The sequence below is a fragment of the Stegostoma tigrinum genome, chromosome 11 (genome assembly GCF_030684315.1).
Source record: "Stegostoma tigrinum isolate sSteTig4 chromosome 11, sSteTig4.hap1, whole genome shotgun sequence".
Classification (NCBI taxonomy): Eukaryota; Metazoa; Chordata; class Chondrichthyes; order Orectolobiformes; family Stegostomatidae; genus Stegostoma; species Stegostoma tigrinum.
In genome coordinates, this window is record NC_081364.1 from 75,320,858 (window position 1) to 75,344,984 (window position 24,127).

The window sequence follows — 24,127 nt, forward strand, 5'->3', positions numbered from 1 at the left end:
CTTTTCATGTTATGTATTACAAATGAAGCACAGAAGGATGAAACTTACTTTGAAATTTCTGCAGTCGCTTTCGGTGAACTTGGTTCTCCAACTTTATCAGAGTTTGGGCTGTCAAAGGTTTTGGACCTGCAATTCATTAAGACCATAAGACCATCAGACATTGGAGCAGAAATTAGGCCATTCGGCCCATTGAGTCAGTTCTGCCATTCAGTCATGGGTGATAAGTTCCTCAACACCATTCTCCTGCTTTCTCCCCATAACCCTTAATCCCCTCGATAATCTGTCTCAGTTTTAAGTGTACTCAATGACCTCGCCCCCACAGCCTTCTGTGGCAGTGACTTTCACAGATTCAACACTCTCTGGCTGAAAAAGTTTCTCCAAATCTCCATTTGAAAAGATCTCCTCTTTATTCTAAATGTGGGCCCTTGGGTCCTAGTCTCTCCTAACAATGAAAGCATCTTCCCAACATCCACTCTGTCCAGGCCATTCAGTATTCTGAAAGTTTCAATTAGATACCCCTCATCCATCTAATCTCCAATGAGTGTAGTCTCACAGTCCTCAAACGTTCCTCATATTTTAAGCTTTCCATTCCCTGGACCTTTCTCATGAACCTCCTCTGAACCCGTTCCAGGGACAGTGCATACTTCCTGAGATACGGGGCCCAAGTCTGTACACAGTACTCCAAGTATGGCCTGACCAGAGCCTCATAAAGCCTCAGAGGTACAGCCCTGCTGTTACATTCAAGTCCTTTCAAAATAAATGCCAACATTACATTTGCCTTCCTGACTATATAAGGCAAAAATTAAAGACATTGTAAACAAGCACTTGCACCCAGAAAAGGCTTCCTTACAAAACGAACATTGAAAAATTTCATGTGGAATCCATAAGACCATAAGTTTTGGGGGCAGGAAAAGCTCATTCGGCCTACTGAGTCTGTTTTGCCATTTGATTCTGGCTGAGATCTTTCTCAAGCCCAATTTCCAGCCTTCTTCTCGAAACTTTGATCCTCTTATTAATCAAGAACGCTTCTCTCTCTCTATCTTAAATAGACCTAATGACTTGGCCTCCATGGCTTTCTGCAATGTTTTCCTCAGATTAGCCACTCCTTGACTGAAGAAATTCTTTCTGACCTGAGTTCTAATGGTTGGTCTCTTCACTCCATGACTGTGCCCGCATGTCCTAATCTCTCCTACTCGTGGAAGCATCTTCTCCGTTCCACGTGCAATCCTTCCAGGCCTCTCAGTATGCTGTAAGTTTCAATGAAATTCCCTCCCATCCTTCTAAACTCCATCCTGTACAGAACCAAAACCCTCAACCACTCTTCAAATGAGAAGCCCTCTCAAGTTTTCAAGTACTTATCAACTGGATTTGTTAAACAGGCAACATTTCTGATGTGTATAACTACAATAGATCGTGATTTGTTTTTCCCCTCCAAGCTTTAACTGGTGGTATACAAGTGATTGTGACTGAGTCTGGAAGAGTAGCTGGGGGGAAGCTGCAAGGAAGAAGGAATTTCACCTTTCACACAAGTTTTCAGAACACCACGGTCTGTTTATTTTTGGGCAATGGGGGGAGGTGGGGCATGTAATAACACTGGAAAGCAGAGAGTTAGAGAGTCAAGTTTTTCAATACGTTTACCTGCATTGCATCGTCCAATGTTTGGAAAAGAAACATTCCATTAAAGATCGTGTGTAATGCATGCCCAATTATTCACTGGCAATTAAATTGGAGGTGAGAGGATTAGGAAAATGGCAGGGAGGGGGTTTGCCACCAACACATTGCAAAGCTATATTGACATGGGCCAGTTCTCTTTGACACCTGGACTCTCCTTGACTTCTAAGGACTGCCTCCCTCATTTCCCTGATGGCGCCCACCTACACAACCTCAGTGACAATCAGCATTAACAGTTGGGCTGAGAAAGATGCTGATCTGCCATCCCTTTCTCTGGACCAGCAGCTGTCAAAACTGAGCCAAACCGTCAACTGGTGAGTAACGCCGGCAGCAATCTCTGTATTGGTTCCCGCTGGAATCGGCCAAGGCCTCCAGGTTTCAGATCCAGCAGAAGGCCTGCAGCATGAACCACAAGCTTCCATCTAAAATTTCTTTTTACAACACTAGGAACAGAGCAAATATTAGAACAACAGCCAACTGTTTCTTTAATGTAAAAGAACAAACTACGGACGCAGACAATCTGAAAGAAAGGCAGATGTTTCTGGAGAAAGTCTACAGGTTTTGCAGCATCTGCAGACAGAAAACAGAGTTCAAGTTGAGCCAAGCGACACTTCTTCAGAGATGCAAAGTTCTGAACAGGGGAACCTCAACTCAAAGCGCCCACTCTGCTTTCTCTCCACAGATGCTGCTCAGTTTCGGGAGATAGCCTCTCCGTAATGTTCCTGAAAATGCCAGACCTCCAGCAGTTGCCCTTCACATAGTTGTGTTCTGATTAAAGCATCATTTCCTCACACATTGGATCAATACTTACTTTCTGATCTCTGCAACTGTCTCTGGAGGAATTGGATTTTCAAGCTCCTCACAGCTCGGAATGTTAGCATTGTTCCCACTGCTGAAATTAGTTGTGAAGAATGACATTTTAAATAAATCCTTGTACCCAGTAATTCTTAGCTCATCGGCAGTTTCCTTTGTATTCCTTGTACTCTGAAGAAAGCAAAACCTTAACCACTTATTGTATTCAAATTTACTCTTTCATGACAGATTTTAGAGTGCACGGTCTCCCAACTACCTTGTAGTTTGCACTGTCAGGTGATCTGCAAATGGTCCTAAAAGTGTTTTCAAGTAAATTTGAGCAAACATCCACATCAACAAGAAAATTATCTTCATACACCTGAAAGACATTGAGTCGGCATTTCGTGCCATTGACAGCTAATTTTCGAACAACGGGTCAAGACGCAACTACAGAATATGGTGATTGGTCTCCCCGAAACCCTCAACGATAGTTTGCAGGATAAGACCGTGAGACTGGAGTGTGGAAGTAAAGAGAGAGAGAGAGAGAGAGAGGGATGCAACAAATCCATTTCTTCAACATTTTATATTTGTTGCAAAGTCTAAAAATATCTCAAACAAAGAGCTCCAGGCCCAAATATAGAAAGGCAACCAACTTTCCAGTGAAGAACTTCAGACAGCGTCTCTACATACAGGACTGAATGTCCCAAGTCAACTGGCCTTGGCCTGAGACATGACATTCTTGGCAAAGTGCAGGGGAATTCAGGAGGAAAGCTGAACTCTCTTTTGCACCATTATACTGTATTGTCAGCGGTGGGCAAAGTAGCTGGTTTCATGACTCACTGGGCATGAATCACGTCACCAGCTGACAGCCACTTGTGTCTGTCTGTCTCTCTGGTAAATATTAGAGTTCCTCAGCTCCTGCAGTGGACATTGGCCTGCAAATCTCTTTTGTATAAGCTCGGCAATGCCAACTGTAATGACAGCAAAGAAAAGATTGCAGCTCTGCCTCTATTTCATCCTTTTGTCAACTGTTTTTATGAAAAAGATCACCCTCCAGGTTTAGTGTGTTCATGGACAGCAGTAGGTTTTTCTTCAAAACCTTCACAGGAGATTTGAAAGACAGCACAGGCAGACTGAGGGGAGGGGAGGAGGTCGGAACCTCAATTCTTCGACATGTTGTATCCTTAATTTAGAGTTCAGCTATCTAAATGTTTGGCGACAAATGGAGATCTGAATAGTGAATGGATACGCAATTTTTCACTGAACACTTCTGGATCTTTTCTGTTGATACAACTTTTCTTTTTAAACAAACAAAATCTGTGTAGATTTTTGATACAATCAAACAACTTTGTTCATGTGACTGCTGCTGTCTAGTGTTTGCTGCATTGCTGTGGGAGGAAGGCCCTCCACAGATCTTACAGGAAGTGCCAGCAGGTTTTTTAACATTGTTGTATTTTGGATGAAACTTAATTAAGTCACACATTAGACTAAAGCTTACTTTGTGCTCACTGAATCGATTACTGGAATCTCTTCTGCCTCTGAGGTGTCAAAGCTTCCATATCTGCAATTGGTCAGACAGCACAAACTAAGTGATTTTAAACAAGCTTGAATCTGCAATTTGCATTCAGCCGCTGAAAAACATCTGAACTTTCACGGTTTCGGCATTTGAAGCCTTGATTACCAAGTTTGTTAAAACTTTGCATTGAAACTCCAATTTGGCATTTTACAGCATACCTGCCTCATCCCCTGCCACAGAGAAGAGTAAAACATTCAATGTGGTTTTGTCTCATCTGATCGTAATTTCAAATCTACATTCCTGCCTCTCCTAATGACCTTTCACCCCTTCTCTCTCAACAAGTATCTGTTTATCTTTGCATTTACAATATTCCAGTGCTCTGCTTTTACCATCATTACAGGAAGAAAACTTAAAAGAATATCCACATGTTGAGATTTTTTAAAAATCACTGTTTTAAATTGACAACCACTGAATTTTAGACACTCACCCTTCATTCTAGGCTCTTCTGTAAAAGGAAACATTGTCTCCATATCTACCCTGTACAAATGCTCAGGTTTTTTTCTTTCAATCACATTGTACCTTCCTCCCTAAACATCGACTGATGCAAGACTTGCCTATGCAAATTTTCCTTGTGAGGCAAGTCACTTAGTCTCTTTATTATTCTGATAAACCTGCTCTGAACTGCCTCTCATATATTTACGTCCATCCTTAAAAAAGACTGACCAATACAAAGAATATCATTCACGATATGGGCTCACCAGTGATCCCTACTTTAGTGCTGAAATTCCTTCATGATAACATGAAAACATTTATTTGCTTTCCTAATTACTTAATGTATCTGTACATAAGCAATTTGTGATTCATGCATGAGGATACCCAGAATCCACTCTAAATCAGAGCTATGCAATCTCCTTCAATAATAAAAACTGCTATTCTTCCTTCCAAAATGGACTTCAAATTTCCCCATGTACTATTGTCTTTTGTCAGATCTTTGACTACTTGCTCAACCTCTCTTTCTCTGCAGTATTCCAACCTTCTCTGAGGTTATTTTTTTAATGCATCTTTGTCTCTTCAGCAAATCTGTCAGTCATAAATTCATTCCTTCGTAAGTCATCGACTGTTTGTCAATACTTGGAAAACTTGGGCAGAAACAGATTATTAAAATTATATTGAAATTATGTGATCCAAACAATTTTGAGCTCCAGTTAATTCTCTGTCTCAAATAAACACCTAAGTAAATGAGAACACTCATGCAAAAAGGGATGAATTCCTTGGATCGAATTACAGAAAACCAAAATAACTGTAGCATTGAGTCAGCCTGTTTCTCCCTTTCACTACGGATATAGGAAAATCCTGAAATGTGGGATGTGTGTAAGGTGAATGGATACTATTAGCATCCATTGAATTATGATGATCTTTTAGCCGAATTAAAATGGTTGACTCAAACACTAATCTTAAACACAACATCTGTCCAATTGGTAAAATGGATTTGAACTTTCAAATGGCATGGAAGCCATTTTGTTGTTGACTTTTTAAAAACTCCAAGAATCTCCCTGCAGATGGAGACTTTCACCAAAAGACAATGGACAAGTTAGAGATCTAAGCAGCCAAAGTAATAAACAGCTACACTGTGAAAGGAGGAGTTAGTAAATATAACAGATGATTGTCTTAACCAGAGCTATCTCACAGTTTAATGAGAACCAACCTCCTCAAATTTCAACAAACCACATTTTGCTGAGATTCCTTGGTTTTACAAATTTTTTGCTTGACCTTTAAAAGAATACCATCATCAAAGATGACTACAGGCACAGCACAAAAGCAAATAAGAAAGTAATAACCTGCAAAGAATCTTTATGCACTATTGAACCTCTGAGAGATAATGTGAGACACATGAGTGAGCTGTCATGTTTAAAATTCGAGGGCAAGTATGGGTCATCTTTTTCTTTAAAACTCAAAAGCTTATTGGTGGAATTATTCTGCTGGAACATTTATTTACTTGGGCAAAGAAAGAGAATATTTTGGCCACAGGCAAAAAGAGAAACCCAAATTCCCTTTTGAAAGGTCCAGCTGGATCGATTTCTGGAATCCACTGGGTTCATGAAAGCCAGCTCATTAGCTTACTGCTTTGAAGAAAAATCTAATCACCGCTGGTTATTTGCTGATCTTCTCCAATTTTATAAGCATAGCGCATTTGTGAAACTTTTCATCCCTGGAGTGTTCCTGTAATGTCAGAGGCACATCAATAGAAGGTCAACAGTGGTGAGAATCGCTTTGTTCCTGAACTAAGTTTTGATCAGTTACCCCCAAAAAAATTTGTGAATTGCATAAACTGTTAAATACTCACCAACATTTAGAAAAATAATGTATTAAAAAAAACTGAGGTGACAAGAGGTGACATCTTCTAATGCCATTTGAAAAACATTTCACCCACTATTACAGAATTGCGGTACTCCTGCATATTTCAGTTGTAAACAGACATTCATTTGACCAACATTTCAGTTTTGCAAAAAGGCTCCTCATACTGCATTCAGCTTCCAAACTTTGATTGTTTTGCCCAACACAGACTGACAGAAATTGACAGACTTTTTTCAATGACAATAACAATTTTCCATTCACTGCATGCAGTAACTTATACATCCCAAACATTGTTTCAGGAAGCTCCAAACTACATAAAAAGTATGGAAGGAAGTCAACATCACTGTTTATCTTTAATACCAAAGTCTAGTCGTCATCCTAACTCATTCACCGCATTTTTTAAACTTTGTGTTGTACTGGATCAAAATCACTTCATTATTGCGAAAAATTAATCAGAAATACGTGGCCACCTGCTTCTGCATGATGTTTTGTGAGTATGTTTTATTCACTTCTGTCCCAAACCACTAGAGGGGTGCTCAATCATGATTTGTGCCACCATTTGGGATCAGGGATATTGGAAGGGGATAGGGGCACAAAACAAGAGAACCGAAGGACTGCTTTGCCTTGTCGTAAACAAACAAGTTCATCACAGGATGTTGTCAAGGATTCCTGCAGGAAATGGGGGGGCTCAAAATAGTTAGAAGTTCATCTTCGAGAAAATAAAATCTAATGTAAATGTCGGGGAAGCAGAATGAACGTCACACACTGGGATTTCCACAACTCTTTTTTCATTTTGAAAATTAGAACAGTTGTGTATTGCCCGTGAAATCATTCTGACTGCATTAATATGGCACATTTTTTTGTGGGAACTTTAAATCTCTTACACATGCAAATCCACATTTAGCAAGAGATTACTGAATGCTGCAAGGCACCTGAAAATGTTTGCCAGTCTCCTTTCCTTCCACACTTCCCTTCTGAAGTACCTATATTTAACTCTGTACACATTGGGGTCATCAATAATCCTCATCATTTGTACCATTTGCTACTCTCTCCTGCTTGTGGGAACATTCTGAGACTGTCACTAAACAACCTCCTGCTGTAAGACAGACTGCTGTTTCATGTCAGTAAATGCCTGAACTTGTGTTCAAATTTACTTGCAGCAAACACCTTGCTCCTTTTGAAGTTGGACCTCCTCCAAATCAAAATTATTCTGGATTGTTCCTTCCTCTCTTCTGGAGCCAAAATAAATATCTTATGACATGGTGCTTCCTGAAATGATCCATGTCTGATATTCGATATATAGTGTATGTGTATGTGTGTGCACAATAATTATAGAAGTGGTAGTGCAGGTTGAAGATATCATCAGGATTCTGAACTTTAAAAATTGGAGCATTGTATGAAAAACAAATAAGTTCTGACAAATGTTTATTTAAAAATACTCCCGATATGCCCTCAACTCTGGTATTTACCAACCACACTTCAGGAAGGGATTTGAGAGGGTGCACAAAACATTCACAAAAAATATTACCAGAGATGAAAACTAGACAGCACTGTGGACAGGCTGAAGAAGCTCCGGCTGCTCTTGGAGAAGACTAAAAAGTGGTTTTAAAAGTGTTCAAAATCATGAGGGATTTGGTTAGAATGGATAAGAACAATTGGTTCCTTGTGACAGAAGGCTTAAGAAGAAAAGGACACTGATTTAAGATGATCAGCAAGAAGAACCAATGGTGACAAGGATTTTTTATTAAATAGCCTATTTAGGAACTGGAAAGCTCTACCTAATAGTGTGGTGGATGCAGCTTCAAATGGGGTCTTCAAAAGTGAGCTACAAATTTCGAAAGGAGACGTTTCACAGTGTTACACAGTAAAGGGATTTAGGACTGAACATCGGCAAGTCCCTCTTTGAGAGCTGGTACAAACATTATCAAATCATTGTCTCTGGGCTATAACCATTCGATGGCTGTACAACACTGCACAAACTGCTAGCTCCCCAGCTATTTCCTACCGCTTTGTCATATTCTGAATAATGATTCACTTTGTCATGCATGCAATTAAACTTACTCAGCAATTATTTCACTGGATCCTGAAGAACCACAACTTCCATTTTCCTCACCATTTGCACTGTCAACATTTCCAGAACTGCAATTGATCAAAGAGGACAAATTAAGTCATTTAGAATAGGCAAACTCATCCAGAATTAAATCCAACCCAATTCAACACAAAAAATCACAGTCTTGAGAGATGGATTGTTTTGACTTCCACAGGATGCCCACAGGTCTTCATATTGAGGCAGTGCTGGGGTGGGGGTTGGAAGAGACAGAGCAGGGCAAAAACGAGAGAAAGCCATTTCTTCAGTATTTCACCCTTGTTGAAAGTTGTTTCTGGGCTATGCAAGAACTAAATACTGAAAGACAAGCAAAATTCAATCTACCACTGAAAAGCTTTGAAAGCCTTATGCTAATTCAACATTATCTCACCTCCCAAAATAAGCCAAACATTGCAGAAGCAGTCAAGCAGTTGCTTCATGTGATTGCTATTGTCTGGACTGGTGCTCACTGCACTGCCAATTGGGGTATCTTCCTGAAGCAACCCTGACATAATCTTACAGCAAATCCCAACAGTTTCCTTTCACAGTATTAGATCCCAAATACTGTACAACAGGTTTAATCTGATGTCACATCAAATTTACTTGTCAATTACTCTTTCAGTTTCTGACAAACGTAGGATTCCACCCACTACACAGTGTGACATGTCAACATTTTCACAGCTGCAACTGGTCACAAAACACCAAATAAATCATTTTAATTGTGCATGTGATCACAATTTTAATTTCTGGCACTCTTATCAACATTGGGGTTTTTGGCTGTGAGGGGGAGCCAGTGGGTAGATGAGGTGTAAAGATGTCAAATAAAGAACCTCTGCACTGGGACAGACAATAAACATCCCAAAAGAGAGGATTTAAGTTGAACTTCCTCATCTCTGACAAAGAAACTCAAGCTCTTTACAGACTATTGACAATTCAACCCTCACAAGCACAGCTTGTAACTCAAAGTTTGATTCGGAGCACTGATGTAGGAATTTGTCATTGCTCAAATTCACTGAAGCTTAATGTCAGATTAGTCACCATTGGCTGTTTTGCTGAAAAATTAATTTTATTCATTTTTCTTTCCTGCTCCTTTAATAATTCTGAGTTTAGTTAAAGATTTGGACAGAATAAGCTCAGGATTAATTCCAGGTCTCTGACTTAGGAAAGTGCCTGACTCCATGGATACACATGGCAGATGGCCAGATTAGATAATTAAAAACACAAATTATTCAATGGCAATATTGTATGGGAGAAATACCAAGGCTCGGACACCGGGAGCAGGTCACATTCTTAATTGTAGGAATATTTATTCAAATGTCACGGAAGTTTGGACGACACTTCAATGAACTTGGAGGAAGTTTGTGGGGAGGGTGCAGCTGAAGCAGGACGGAGGAACACAGAGAAGTGCTGAGGTGGGGTAGAGGAGATTAACCCATTTCTTTAGTATTTTTACCAGAGCCACGTTGTCCAGAAATATAACCTCAATATTGATCTGAAAACAATTTCCCATCTCAGTGTTTTGGATGCTTCAGCGGTGATGCTATCATTTAAGGCAACTGTCTCTGTTATACATTTTCCAGGGAGGCAGTCCAGCAGACACTTTATATGACTGCTATAGTCTGCAGTGGCATTCATTACATTGCAACAAAAAATTTGAAATCAATGATTCGCCATCATTCCCTTTTCACACTGCTGCATTCCAAATGAAGCAGAATTAAAACACATCAAAATTATTTCCGATCAACCTTGCTTCCTCATGGTTACACAGATGCCTGGCAAACTTTGATTCCCACCCACCCGACAATCGATATGGCCAAAATATCTGCAGCTGCAAGTGCTCATGAAGCACAAATTAAGGAAAGGATTTGCATCTACAACTGACTTATAAACATTGAAAATAAATACTGAATCCCAAAATGCTCTGTATTTCAAGTCCCCATTTGGTCAAAGTCCAGACGAATGACTACACTAGATGGTTTGCTTTCCAAATTTTCAGAGAAAATATGTAGGTCACTCCAGCTACATAGGCTGGTGCATTTGAGGGGAGGTGGGTGGTTTCACAGTTTAGCATTGTTGCAAGTTAGACCACCAAGATCTGGATGTTGAGGGCCAACCAATTTTTCACTGAACATTTTTGAGTGTTTTCTGTGGATCAAAGGCTGAAATGTGTCATTGATTTAATTACTGGCAATGGCCGCAGAGGGAGTAAAGCTGTTTCTTTAATGTGATTTTTATCATCTCGAATGGTGACATAATCTTTCAGGAGCTACTATATTCACAGCAATTTCTTTTCATATTATGTATTATGAATGAAGCACAGAAGGATGAAACTTACTTTGAGATTTCTGCAGTCGCTTTTGGTGAACTTGGTTCTTCATCTTTCTCAGAGTTTGGGCCATCAAAGGTTTTGGACCTGCAATTCATTAAGACCATAAGACCATCAGACATAGGAGCAGAAATTAGGCCATTCAGCCCATTGAATCTGTTCTGCCATTCAGTCATGGGTGATAAGTTCCTCAACATCATTCTCCTGCTTTCTCCCCATAGCCCTTGATCCCCTTGATAATCAGGAACCTATCTGTCTCAGTTTTAAATGTCCTGGCCTCCACAGCCTTCTGTGGCAGTGAATTTCAGAGATTCAACACTCTCTGGCTGAAGATGTTTCTCCAAATCTCCAATTGAAAAGGTCTCCTCTTTATTCTAAGGCCGTGCCCTCGGGTCTTCGTCTCTCCTATCAATGGAAGCATCTTCCCAACATCCACTCTGTCCAGGCCATTCAGTATTCTGAAAGTTTCAATTAGATCACCCCTCATCCTTCTAAACTCCAATGAATATAGTTCTGGATTCCTCAAACATTGCCTATATGTTTCGCTTTCCATTCCTGGGACAACTGTCGTGAATCTCCTCTGAACCCATTCCAGGGACAGTACATCCTTCCTGAGATATAGGACACAAATCTGCACGCAGCACTCCAAGTATGACCTGACCAGAGCCTTACAAAGCCTCAGAGGTACAGCCCTGTTTTTACATTCAAAATAAATGCCAACATTGCATTTGCCTTCCTGACTATATAAGGCAAAAATTGAAGACATTGTGAACAAGCACTTGCTCCCAGAAATGGCTTACTCCCAAAATGAACATTGAAGTATTTAGTGTGGATCCATAAGACTATAAGATATAGGGGCAGAATTAGCTCATTCGACCTGCTGAGTCTGCGTTGCCATTCAATTCTGACTGTGATGTTTCTCAAGCCCAATTGCCAGCCTTCTTCTGGTACCCTTGATCCTCTTATTAATCAAGAACCCTTCTCTCTAGATATCTTAAATAGACCTAATGACTTGGCCTCGATGGCTTTCTGCAATGTTTTCCACAGATGAGCAACTCCCTGACTGAAGAAATTCTTTCTTACCTTAGTTCTAAAGGTTGGTCTCTTCACTGTGCGACTGCGCCGGCATGTCCTAATCTCTCCTACTAGTGGAAATATCTTCTCCATTCCATATGCAATCCTTCCAGGTCTCTCAGTATTCTGAAAGTTTCAATGACATTCCCTCCCATCCTTCTAAACTCCATCCTAAACTGAACCAAAACCCTCAACCACTCTTCAGATGACAAGCTCTCCCAAGTTTTCAAGTGCTTATCAACTGGGTTTGTTAAACAGGCAACATTTCTGATGTATGTAACTACAACAGATCGAGATTTGTTTTTCACCTCCAAGCATTAAAAGGTGGTTTGCAAGTGACAGGACTTGAGTCTGGAATAGAAGCTGGGGAAGTTGCAAGGAAGAAGGAATTTCAACTTTCACACATGTTTTCAAAATACCACGGTCTGTATTTTTTTGGGCGATGGGGGGAGGTGTTGCATGTAATAACATTGGAAATAGAGTTAGAGAGTCAAATTTGTCAATATATTTACCGGCAGTGCACAGTCCAATGTTTGGAAAAGAAATATTCCATTAAAGACTGTGTGTTAATGCATGCCCAATCATTCGCTGGCATTTAAATGGGAGGCGGGAGGATTAGGAAAATGGCAGGGAGGGAGTTTGCCACCTACACATTGCAAAGCTATGTGACATGGACCAGTTCTCTTTGACACCTGGACTCTCCTTGACTTCGAAGGACTGCCTCCCTCATTTCCCTGATGGCGTCCACATACACAACCTCAGTGAAAATCAGCATTAACAGTTGGGCTGAGAAAGATGCTGATCTGCCATCTCCTTCTCTGGACCAGCAGCTGTCAAAACTGAGCCAAACCGTCAACTGGTGAGTAACGCCAGCAGCAATCTCTGTATTGGTTCCCGCTGGAATCGGCCAAGGCCTCCAGGTTTCAGATCCAGCAGAAGGCCTGCAGCAAGAACCACAAGCTTCCATCTAAAATTTCTTTTTACAACACTAAGAACAGAGCAAGTATTAGAACAACAGCCAACTGTTTCTTTAATGTCAAAAAAAACAAACTACGGACGCAGACAATCTGAAAGAAAGGCAGATGTTTCTGGAGAAAGTCTACAGGTTTTGCAGCATCTGCAGACAGAAAACAGAGTTCAAGTTGAGCCAAGCGACACTTCTTCAGAGATGTGAAGTTCTGATCAGGGGAACCTCAACTCAAAGCGTCCACTCTGCTTTCTCTCCCCAGATGCTGCTAAGTTTCAGGAGAAAGTCTCTAAATAATGCTCCTGAAAATGGTGGCCCTCCAGCAGTTGCCCTTCACATTTTTGTATTCTGATTAAAGCATCATTTCCTCACACATTGGATCAATACTTACTTTCTGATCTCTGTAACTGTCTCTGTAGGCACTGGATTTTCAAGCTCCTCACAGCTCGGAATGTTATCATTGTTTCCGCTGCTGAAATTAGTTGTGAAGAATGTCATTTTAAACAAACATTTGCACCCAGTAATTGTTCACACATCGGCAGTTTCCTTTGTATTCCTTGTACTCTGAATAAAGCAAAACCTTAACTGCTTGTTGTATTCAAATTTATTCTTTCATGATAGATTTTAGAGTGCATGGTTTCCCATCTACCTTGTTGTTTGCACTGTCAGATATTCTGCAAATGGTCATAAAAGCGCTATCAAGTAAATTTAAGCGAACATCTACATCCACAATAAAATTATCGTCATACACCTGAAAGACATTGAGTCCGTAATTTGAGCCATTGACAGCTAATTTTGTAACAACAGGTCTAGACGCAACTACAGAATATGGTGATTTGTCTCCACAAAGCCCTTAACTGCAGTTTGCAGGATAAGACCGTGAGACTGGGGTGTGGCAGTAAAGAAAGAGAGAGAGAGAGAGAGAGAAGGAGAGAGAGACAGACGGATGTATCAGATCCATTTCTTCATCATTTTATATTTGTTGCAAAGTCGAATAATATCTCAAACAAAGAGCTCCAGGCCCAAATATAGAAAGGCAACCAACTTTCCGATGAAATACTTCAGATAGTGTCTCGACATACAGGGCTTCATTTCCCAAGTCAACTGGCCTTGGCCTGAGACATGACATTCTTGGTAAAGTGGAGGGGAGTTCATGTGGAAAGCTGAATTTCTCTTCTGCACCATTATACTGTATTGTCAGCGGTGGGCAAAGTAGCTGGTTTCATGACTCACTGGGCATGAAGTAAGTCACCAGCTAAAAGCCACTTGTGTCTGTCTGTCTTGCAAATATGAGAGTTCCACAACTCCCACAGTGGACATTGGCCTGCAAATCTCTTTTGTGTAAGCTCAGCAATACCAACCTTAATGACAGCAAAGAAAAGATTGCAGCTCTGCCTCTATTTCATTCTTTGGTCAACTGTTTTTATAAAATAGATCACCCTCCAGATGTACTGGGAGTAGGTTTTTCTTCAAAACCTTCACAGGAGATTTGAAAGACAGCACAGGCAGACTGAGGGGAGGGGAGGAGGTAGGAACCTCAATTCTTCAACATGTTGTATCCTTAATTCAGAGTTCAGCTATCTAAATGTTTGGCGACAAATAGAGATCTGAATAGTGAATGGATGAGCAATTTTTCACTGAACACTTTTGGATCTTTTCTGTTGATACAACTTTTCTTTTTAAACAAACAAAATCTGTGTAGATTTTTGATACAATCAAGCAACTTTGTTAGTGTGACTGCTGCTGTCTAGTGTTTGCTGCATTCCTGTGGGAGGAAGGCCCTCCACAGATCTTACAGGAAGTGCCATCAGGTTTTTTAACATTGTTGTATTTTGGATGAAATTTAATTAAGTCACACATTAGACTAAAGCTTACTTTGTGCTCACTGAATCGATTACTGGAATCTCTTCTGCCTCTGAGGTGCCAAAGCTTCCATATCTGCAATTGGTCAGACAGCACAAACTAAGTGATTTTAAACAAGCTTGAATCTACAATTTGCATTCAGCCACTGAAAAACATCTGAAGGGTCAGGATTTCGGCATTTGAAGCCTTGATTACCGAGTTTGTTAATACTTTGCATTGAAACTCCAATTTGGCACTTTACAGCATACCTGCCTCATCCCCTGCCACAGAGAAGAGTAAAGCATTCAATGTGGTTCAATGTTTTTTTAAAAAATCACTGTTTTAAATTAACAACCACTGCCCTTTAGACACTCGCCCTTCATTCTAGTCTCTTCTACAGGAGGAAACATTGTCTCCTTGTCTACCCTGTCCAAATCGTCAGGTTTTTTTTGTTTCAAACACATTGCCTCTTCCTTCCCTAAACACCAACTGATGCAAGCCTTGCCTGTGCAAATTTTCCTTGTAAGACAAGTCACTTAGTCTTGGTGTTATTCTGGGAAACCTGCTCTGAACTGTGTCTAATATATTTACTTCCATCCTTGAAATACACTGACCAGTACAAAGAAAATCATTCAAGATATTGGATAACCAGTGATCCCTAATTCTGTGCTTAAATTCCCTCATGATAATATGAAAACATTTAATTGTTTTCCAAATTACTTAATGTGTCTGTACATGATCATTTTGTGATTCATGCACGAGGATACCCAGATTCCACTCTATCTCAGAGCAATGCAATCTCCCTCAATAAAAACAAAACTGCTATTCTTTCTGCCAAAATGGACTTCAAATTTACCCATATACAACTCTATTTGTCAGATCGTTGACTACTTGCTAAACTTATATTTCTCTGCAGTATTCCAAAGTCCTCTAAGGTTAATTTTTTAGCCCATCTTTGTCACGTCACCAAATCTGTCAGTCATAAATTCATTCCTTCAGAAGTCATGGGCTGGTCGTCAACACTTGGAAAACTTGGGCAGGAACAGATTTTTTAAATTATACTCATACGATACGATCCTAACCATTTTGAACTCAAGTTAATTCTCACGTATAAAAGCACACGTAAAAAGGGATGAATTCCCTGGATCTAATTACAGAACACCAAAATAACTGTAGCAACTAGTCAGACTGTTTCTCCCTTTCACCACGGATAAAGGAAAATTTTGAAATGTAGGGTGCCTGTAAGGTGAACGGATGCTATAAACATCCGTTGAATTATGATGATCTTTTAGCCAAATTAAAATGGTTGGCTCAAACACTGATCTTCAACACAAAATCTGTCCAGTTGGTAAAATGGGTTTGAACTTTTGAATGGCATGGAAGCCACTTTGTTGTTGACTTTTTAAAAACTCCAAGAATCTCCCTGCAGATGGAGACTTTCACCAATAGACAATGGACAAGTTAGAGATCTAAGCAGCCAAAGTAATAAACAGCTACATTGTGAAAGGAGGAGACAGTAAATATAACAGATGATTGTCTTAACCACAGCTACCTTAGAGTTTAATGAGAACCAAACTCCTCAAATTTCAACAAGTTTGCTGAGATTCCTTGGTTTTATGAAATCTTCACTTTACCTTTAAAAGAATACCATCATCTAAGATGACCACCGGCCTAACACAAAAGCAAATAAGAAAGGAATAACCTGCGAAGAATCGTTGTCCACTATCTCACCTCGGAGAGATAACGTGAGACACATAAGTGAGCTGTGATGTTTCAAATTCTACGGCAAGTATGGGTCATCTTTTTTTAAAAACTCAGAAGCTTAATGCTGGAATTATTCTGCTGGAACATTTATTTACTTGGGCAAAGAAAGAGAATATTTTGGCAACAGGCAAAAAGAGAAACCCAAATTCCCTTTTGAAAGGTCCAGCTGGGTCTATTTCTGCAACCCATTGGGTTCATGAAAGCCAGCTCATTAGCTGACTGCTTTGAAGAAAAATCTAATAATCTCTGGTTATTTGCTGATTTTCTCCAATTTTTTAACCACAGCACATTTGGGAAACTTTTCCTACCCAGGGATATCCCTCTAATGTCAGAGGTACATCAATTGAAGGTCAGCAGTGATGAGAATCGCTTTGTCTCCGAACTGAGTTTTTATAAGTTACCCCAAAACACCATTTGTGAAGTACATAAACTGTTCAATCCTCACCCAACATGCAAAAAACTAATGTATAAAAACTGAGGTGACAAGAGAAACCATCACTGATGTCATTTGAAAAACATTTCACCTATTATTACAGAATTGCGGTATTCCTGCATATTTCAGTTGGAAGCAGACATTCATTTGACCAACACTTCAGTTTTGCAATGAAGGTTCCTCACCTTGAACTCAGCTTCCAAACTTTGATTGTTATGCCCAACACAGACTTACAGACAATTGATCAGAGATAATGGGAACTGCAGATGCTGGAGAATCCGAGATAACAAAGTGTGGAGCTGGATGAACACAGCAGGCCAAGCAGCATCTTCGAGCACAAAAGCTGGGTCTAGGCCTGACATGTCAGCGTGTGTGCTCCTAAGATGCTGCTTAGCCTGCTGTGTTCATCCAGCTCCACACTTTGTTATTACAGACAATTGATAGGCTTCTTTCAATTAAAATAACATTTTTCCATTCACTACATGCAGAAACTTAAACATTCCAAACATAGTTGTAGGAAGCTCCAAACTACATAAAAAGCATTGAAGGAAGTCAACGTCACTGTTTATCTTTAATACCAAGGTCTAGACATTGTCCTAACACATTCACCACACTTTTTAATCGTTGTATTGTACTGGTTCTCGATCGCTTCATTATTGCGAAAAAATAATCAAAAATACATTGGCACCTGTCTCAGCATTATGTTTTGTGAGTATGTTTTATTCACTTCTGTCCCAAATCACGAGTGCGGAGCTTAAACATGATTTGTGCCACCATTTGGGATCAGGGATATTGGAAGGGGATGGGGGCACAAAAAAGGAGAACTGAAGGACTGCTTTGCCTTGTTGTAAACAAACAAGCTCATCAGTCCCACTGCAGACTCTCTTTATGAAGGACTTCAAGTCTAATTACTTTTAATCAAGTTATTCAAACTTATTATGACACATGACATAGGAGATAGAATTTGAATCTGGACCTTTTAGGCAGAAGGTGTAGGATAAAACCATCTGTGTGGAGGATAAAATCCTCCAGGACACTTTAAAAAATGTGGACTTTTCTGATGAAACTGGATGAAAGTTGAAGCCCAAATTTGCAGAGCTTAACGTCCAAGGGATTGGGGTGCAGGTAAGTTCGTGTCTTCAATGAACAAAAAATCGTCTCCCTTACTGAGGGTTGGATGGAGATTCTCAGTTTTACTGAGAGTTGTTTCCATATGGCTAGTTTCAGCGATTCATTGCCAGAAGGATTAATAACAAAAATTACTCGCAGAACATACTTTTCTATCATTACCATTAAACAAAGGAGATGCTCATTAGATTTATGCTCACTTGTCCAGGAGGATGTACAACACACTTTCAGCAGTGGTATATGCTTTGTATGTCGAAAAGAATGTGCGGATGTAGAAACGCTCCTTGTTCATGAGAGCGATTACAAAATTTTCGACGAGTCTTTTTGAGGTCTCAGAGTTAAGAATTTGAATGTTGGAGGTATCGACAGTGAGATGGGATGGAAGCTCATCTCCTGATGCCTACAGAGAATACAAATTTAAAAAGTAAATGTGATGCAGGAACAACGTTTATTTGTATCGATCTCTGACATGGTAGAAATATTTCAAAATGCTTCACATTTACATAATCATTTAAAAATCGCTCCAAGATTCATGAAGCTAAAACTAGGGCAGGTCACCAAAAGCTTGGTCAGAAAGATTGGTTTTGAGGACAAAGAGGAGATGTTTTGGAACAGTGTCCCAGAACTGGGTAGCTGAACACACCAATGACAGAATAAAGAAGATCAAGCATGCAGGCAAGATCAAAGTGGCCGGAATTAGAAGTGCAAAGATATGAGCATTGAAGGGTTGGAGGGGAATACCATTGATGAGGAGATACAATATGTTCAATCCAATGATAAAGCAGCTGGTCACTTCATGTATTGCTTGAACCATTCAAAAAAAACACAAAGTTAAAGTCAAAACATCACAGAAACATTGCCAGCTAGATTCATGCAAAACAGCAATTTGAGCCTTGGAGTTATTTTGTATCGATCTCAAGAATATTAAACCATCATTTTAAGTAAATAAACATTTAATATTAAATCCCTTCAGCTGACTACCCACTATTTCTCAATTTCTACTTTAATCCAGTCATCAGACGGGCCAGAAAGTTTCCACAACAGACAAAATGTGGAATTATGTGCAGCAACTTCTGTCTACAGCTCGAGGCCACAGCAAGCAACAGGAAACATGACAGTCTGGCTTCAATCCTGTTTGAATTCTCTGCTAACAATATCACTGACTTCACATTTCTGAACAATATTGTTTTGAGGAATCTAATTACTCTTGAAAGCAAGCTTACATAACTGGAAGGAAAGCAGAGAGGTGTAAAATGTTTGCTGACTTGGCGGAAAATAGAAGGAGGGAGAAACTGAAGAAAAAGGAAATCTCTGTTTTATTTTGTTCCACAACTCGTGCCATGCAAGGTTTCTTCCAATGTGCTGCCTAAGGGTTATCATACTTGATGCTGTGGAGTGTGCAAAAGAAATTAAGAACTCTCACAAAGAACTTCATAGTTCAAATCACATCAAGCACCCCTATATCAAATTCAGTTTCCTTCATGTCAGCAGATGAATATACCTTTGGGATTGGGCAGGGGTCAGGGTGGAGCATGTCAGCAAAGGAGGGAATTGGAGCACTCTTGAAGAAGCCTGATTTGAAATTTGAAATCCAATGTGAACCTCTCAACTTTGCCAGAGTAGCTGGCCGGTTCTGTCAGAATTATGAATCGTCTGTATTCACAGGAAATGTATTTCCAAGACTTGTTCCAAGTAATAGAAAATTGTACAAAATGTGTTTCAATTAAATGAAGTTGCCGTTTTAAGAACTTTACCCCACACAAGTATAAAAAAGTATGACTGCAGAAAAGCATAACCTTCAAACAAAGATAACAAAGTGTGGAACTGGATGAACACAGCAGGCCAGGCAGCATCTTTGGAGCACAAAAGCTGACGTTTCGGGCCTAGACCCTCCATCAGAAAAGGGGGAGGGGGAGAGGGTTCTGAAATAAATGGGGAGAGAGGGGGAGGCGGATCGAAGATGGGTAGATGAGAATATAGGTGGAGAGGAGACAGACAAGTTTCGAGGCAGGAATGGAGCCAGTAGAGGTGATTGTAGGTGGGGAGGTAGGGAGGGGATAGGTCAGGCTGGGGAGGTCGAATAGGTCAAGGGGGTGGGATGAGGTTAGACAGAAGAAAATGGGTGTGTTGCTTGGGGTGGGAGGAGGGGATAGGTGAGAGGAAGAACAGGTTAGGGAGGCGGGGACCAGGTGGGCTGGTATTGGGATGCGGTAGGGGAAGGGGAGATTTTGAAGCTCAAATTGTTTATGTGTCATCATATTTTGATCCAGTAAGACAAATAACATGAAAAATAAATTGATGTTTTATGACCATGATGACAATCTCAGTAAGAGAAATTATGTAATGTCCATCTTTAAATATTAAAAGAGCAAAACTATTGAATGTTTGCAATACATGACTAAAATAAAGGCTACCAGCTGTCAATACATTGCCTTCAGCATTTTTAATGGTGAAATTTCTGTTCCTTTCTCTCACCCGACTACTCATTCCTTCCATCTGTTCTGCTGTTGTGGTAAAAGGCTATCAGCTCCCCGACTCAAATTTACTTCATAATCATTCTTCCCGCTCCTTTCCTTCCCATTCATTGCACGGTGTAACAGAAGAAAGGGCAGGATATCTATGGAAGGATGTGCCCTCCAGTGTTCTAAGTTTTCACAATGCCAGCAAAAAGCAAACAAAAATACTATCGAGCGCAGTAAATCACGGTCCCTCAACGCACAGTTTTTGCGGCAATAAATCAAAACTGGTGTGTTTTCTCAGTATATTGTACACATGCAGTCAGCATGCAATCAACAGGCATGGAGGAAATCTCTCAAGCAGATATTAATATGTCAATAAAAGCAGGATGGAAGAGTTGAAGTTAATTATGCAGCGGAGAGAATCAACTGAAATGTGCACATTCAGGTTTCAAATATTAAGTGGAGTTCCACATGAACATTGTTTTATTTTCCTCTCGTAGTCAAAATGCCACAACACACTAGCTTGCCTGACAGATGACATGTTCTTTTCTTGTTTCGAATTCAGGAATTGGTTTGCAAATCTGGTTCAAATTTGGACTTTGTTCACTGAAGGTTGCCAGGCACAGCATGTGGCAGAGCAGTGGAAAGTGGCCAGTGATTGAAACACCATCTAATGCCCACTCTTAACCCCTATTAACACACTCCAGTTTGTGGCTATAAGTTAGTTCTAGTCATGATGATTGTTAATAATTTATGAAAAACATGACAGTTATTTTCACCACCCCCACTACACTACATCAAGGGACACAATTCCTCTTCATGACTATATCGTTGCTCTATGTTCATCATGGATGTAAATTGGGTGACTATTCTATCTCAGTCTTAAATTGAAAAGAAGAATTTGCACATGTCGCTTCCTTAATTAATACCAATTAGAAAAGTTTGAACAGATCTCTATCCTAGTACACAGCATACTTTTGTTACTCCATTTGTCTTACAGTTTGCTTGCTGAATATCTCAGAACTTAAACTATATTTTTTGAATTCACAGGAATAAGGTCTCTTGAGCTTGCTCCATTGTATCACATCATGATGCATTTCTCTCTTAACTCCATTTATCCATTTACCGTGAATACACTAGCATAACATAAATGGCAGTCTTGAAGTTGTGAATGAACCCAACAGAGTCCAACTTCAGAACCTCCAATGGACAACATTTTTTGGAAAAACGTCTGTCGCCAGATTTCACACCCATCGGACGTAGCTCGGATTTGAAAAGTGCAGCAATAGATATTTCCTGACATAAACAGTCAGTGATTATCACAAAAAAACCCAGCTTGTCTGTTCCAAAGTGACCCACCTTCGAAAAAATAGTCACCATTATCACACCACATCATTGGGCTGTGCTCACATGAGCAAGAGAGAGAGAGACAGCTGGTGATTGTTTAACCAGCATGTCAGGCACGGGGAGAAGTTGATAAGGACAAACCCTCATGGTCAACACAAATGTTTATTTACTCTTTCAATATCACCTTGCTCTTCCTTAGAACAATTGAAACTTTAAAAGGCCAAGTGAGCAGATGAGAGCATCAGCCTTCAAACATTTCAGCTCCCTCAAAATAAAACGGGACAAATCTGTGACCAAATATATAAAACATCTTGCACATCGTGGAAGAATGTGCGAGTGAGTGAGTGTTGGATGGTATATAGGAATATGAAGAATAAGTAATCAGGGGATTGGAATTTGTTGTGTGTGAAAAAGCAAGGATAGTACATACCATTTTTATTCTGAGTAGTATGACGGAAATCTGACTGCTTCGGCAAGCTGACTGACCGGAAACAACAGTCAAATCTATAAGATAAATGAAAACATCATGAGAGACCAAACCAAATTCAACATGTAAAGAGAAAGACTGCCATAAAAAAATTAAATACTGGACCAAAAAAGATAAAATGCTGACTTCAGTGTAGTTACATGTGTCCATGATCTGTTTGATCTTCTGATATCATGTTGCTCTTGCTCAGAAAACACAACTTTAAAATCCTAACTGAGCCAACATGGACGTCAGGATTCAGACTTTTTAGGCCACTCAAAATAAAAATTAACAAAGCTTTCACATCAATTATGAATAAAAATCACTCTACACACCCTGGAAGCACTGTCTCAGAATCTAAAGGGAGTAACCCAGAGTCAAAGCAAGGGAGGCTGCCTTCATGCAGGATAGGTTCACCAAGAGCAGTCTCTGGCATTAATACAGGGTAATGGGCTCTGCCAGATGGACACCCAAGGCAGTCAGCTTCTCAGAGTCCACACTTCTGCAGTCCAGTGAGTGGGACACAGTCAGCCCAGTGGGAGACCGAACCCGGTGTGGGGAGTGGGGAGAAAACAGCTGGGAAACTGTAGAGACATCAGTTAGATGTCGGGTCACCTATTGCTCAGTCTGTCAAGGTCGCAAAAGGGGGCTGCCACATCAGTCCTCATTGTGCTCAGTGATATTACACTGAGAACTGTCTGACTCCAGGGTCAGGCTGCTGTCATTGATGCAAGGCTGACAACTACTACTTTTCACAGGTGTCATGGACCGCTGCTGTTTTAATCTCGTCGGATACGGGAGGCACGGTGGCTCAGCGATTAGCACTGCAGCCTCACAGTGCCAGGAACCCGGGCTCGATTCCAGGCTCAGGCTGACTGTGTGGAGTTTGCATATTCTCCCCGTGTCTGCATGGGTTTCGCCTGGGTGCTCCCACAGTCCAAAGATGTGTCGGCTAGGTGGATTGGCCATGCTAATTTGCCCGTAGTGTTGAGGGGTGTGTGGGTGAATGGAAGATGGGTCTGGGTGGGATGCTTCAAGGGGCGGTTTGGACTTGTTGGGCTGAAGGGCCTGTTTCCACACCGTAGGGAATGTAATCTAATTTAATATGTCACTGATGAATATGAGCAAATGGAACAAAGCAGCAGGAATATTTCCAAGATAACAAAGTGTGGGGCTGGATGAACACAGCAGGCCAAGCTGCTGCAGTTCCCTGCTGTGTTCATCCAGCTCCACACTTTGTTATCTTGGATTCTCCAGCATCTGCAGTTCCCATTGTCTCTAAAGGCAAATTTCCATGTGAGGTCTGGAATAAGTGAGTCGATGCCTGACTGAACACAGGGAGACAAGGAACTGGATTGAAGCTTGTGCTTTGTGAAAAATTAATGATAACTCATACCTTTCAGAATCAAAGTGGGTTGGAGTCTGAGGAATGAGAAAGGTGAAGTATCGTCAAACCTAAAAGACAAATGAAAACACCATAAAAGTAAAAACCAAATTCAACATGAAAAGAGAAAGTACAATCACACTTAAATACTAGACCAAAAAATATGCTGACTTCAGCCTCATTACATATGTCAAATATTCATTTGCGCCTTCACTGTCTACTTGGTCTTCCTTCAACAATTTAACATTTTAACTTGTCAACTGAGCAGCCAGGACATCACCCTTCAGATACTTCAGTTCAAAATGAAACTCAACAAAGCTTTTCTCTAATCCAACACCTTGAACATCTGGAATGATTTCCCAAAGGGCCTTTTTCATCTAAATACTATTTTTTGGCTGCTGTAATGTAGGAAAGGCACTGGTTAATGTGCAGAAAGCACGTTTTCATGAATAACAATTGGTAATGATTAGCTTTTCCATTGAAACAACATTCACTGAGGGATAAATAGTAGATGATT

At 40.3% G+C, this 24,127-nt stretch overlaps 1 protein-coding gene across 1 annotated transcript in view; it reads right to left on the reverse strand.

Annotated features, from left to right (window-relative positions):
* LOC132210199 (ral guanine nucleotide dissociation stimulator-like 1) overlaps window positions 1–21,907 on the reverse strand; it is a 48,050-nt gene extending 26,143 nt beyond the window's left edge. The window contains exons 1-9 of the mRNA XM_059649624.1: window positions 21,902–21,907; window positions 18,155–18,354; window positions 14,663–14,725; window positions 13,179–13,259; window positions 10,756–10,833; window positions 8,396–8,473; window positions 3,962–4,024; window positions 2,483–2,563; window positions 49–126 (exon numbers count right to left, since the gene is read on the reverse strand). Coding sequence (XP_059505607.1) covers window positions 49–126; window positions 2,483–2,563; window positions 3,962–4,024; window positions 8,396–8,473; window positions 10,756–10,833; window positions 13,179–13,259; window positions 14,663–14,725; window positions 18,155–18,354; window positions 21,902–21,907 — 728 coding nt within the window. The remainder of the gene's footprint in view (window positions 1–48; window positions 127–2,482; window positions 2,564–3,961; window positions 4,025–8,395; window positions 8,474–10,755; window positions 10,834–13,178; window positions 13,260–14,662; window positions 14,726–18,154; window positions 18,355–21,901) is intronic.
* Between the last annotated feature and the right edge of the window lie 2,220 nt (window positions 21,908–24,127).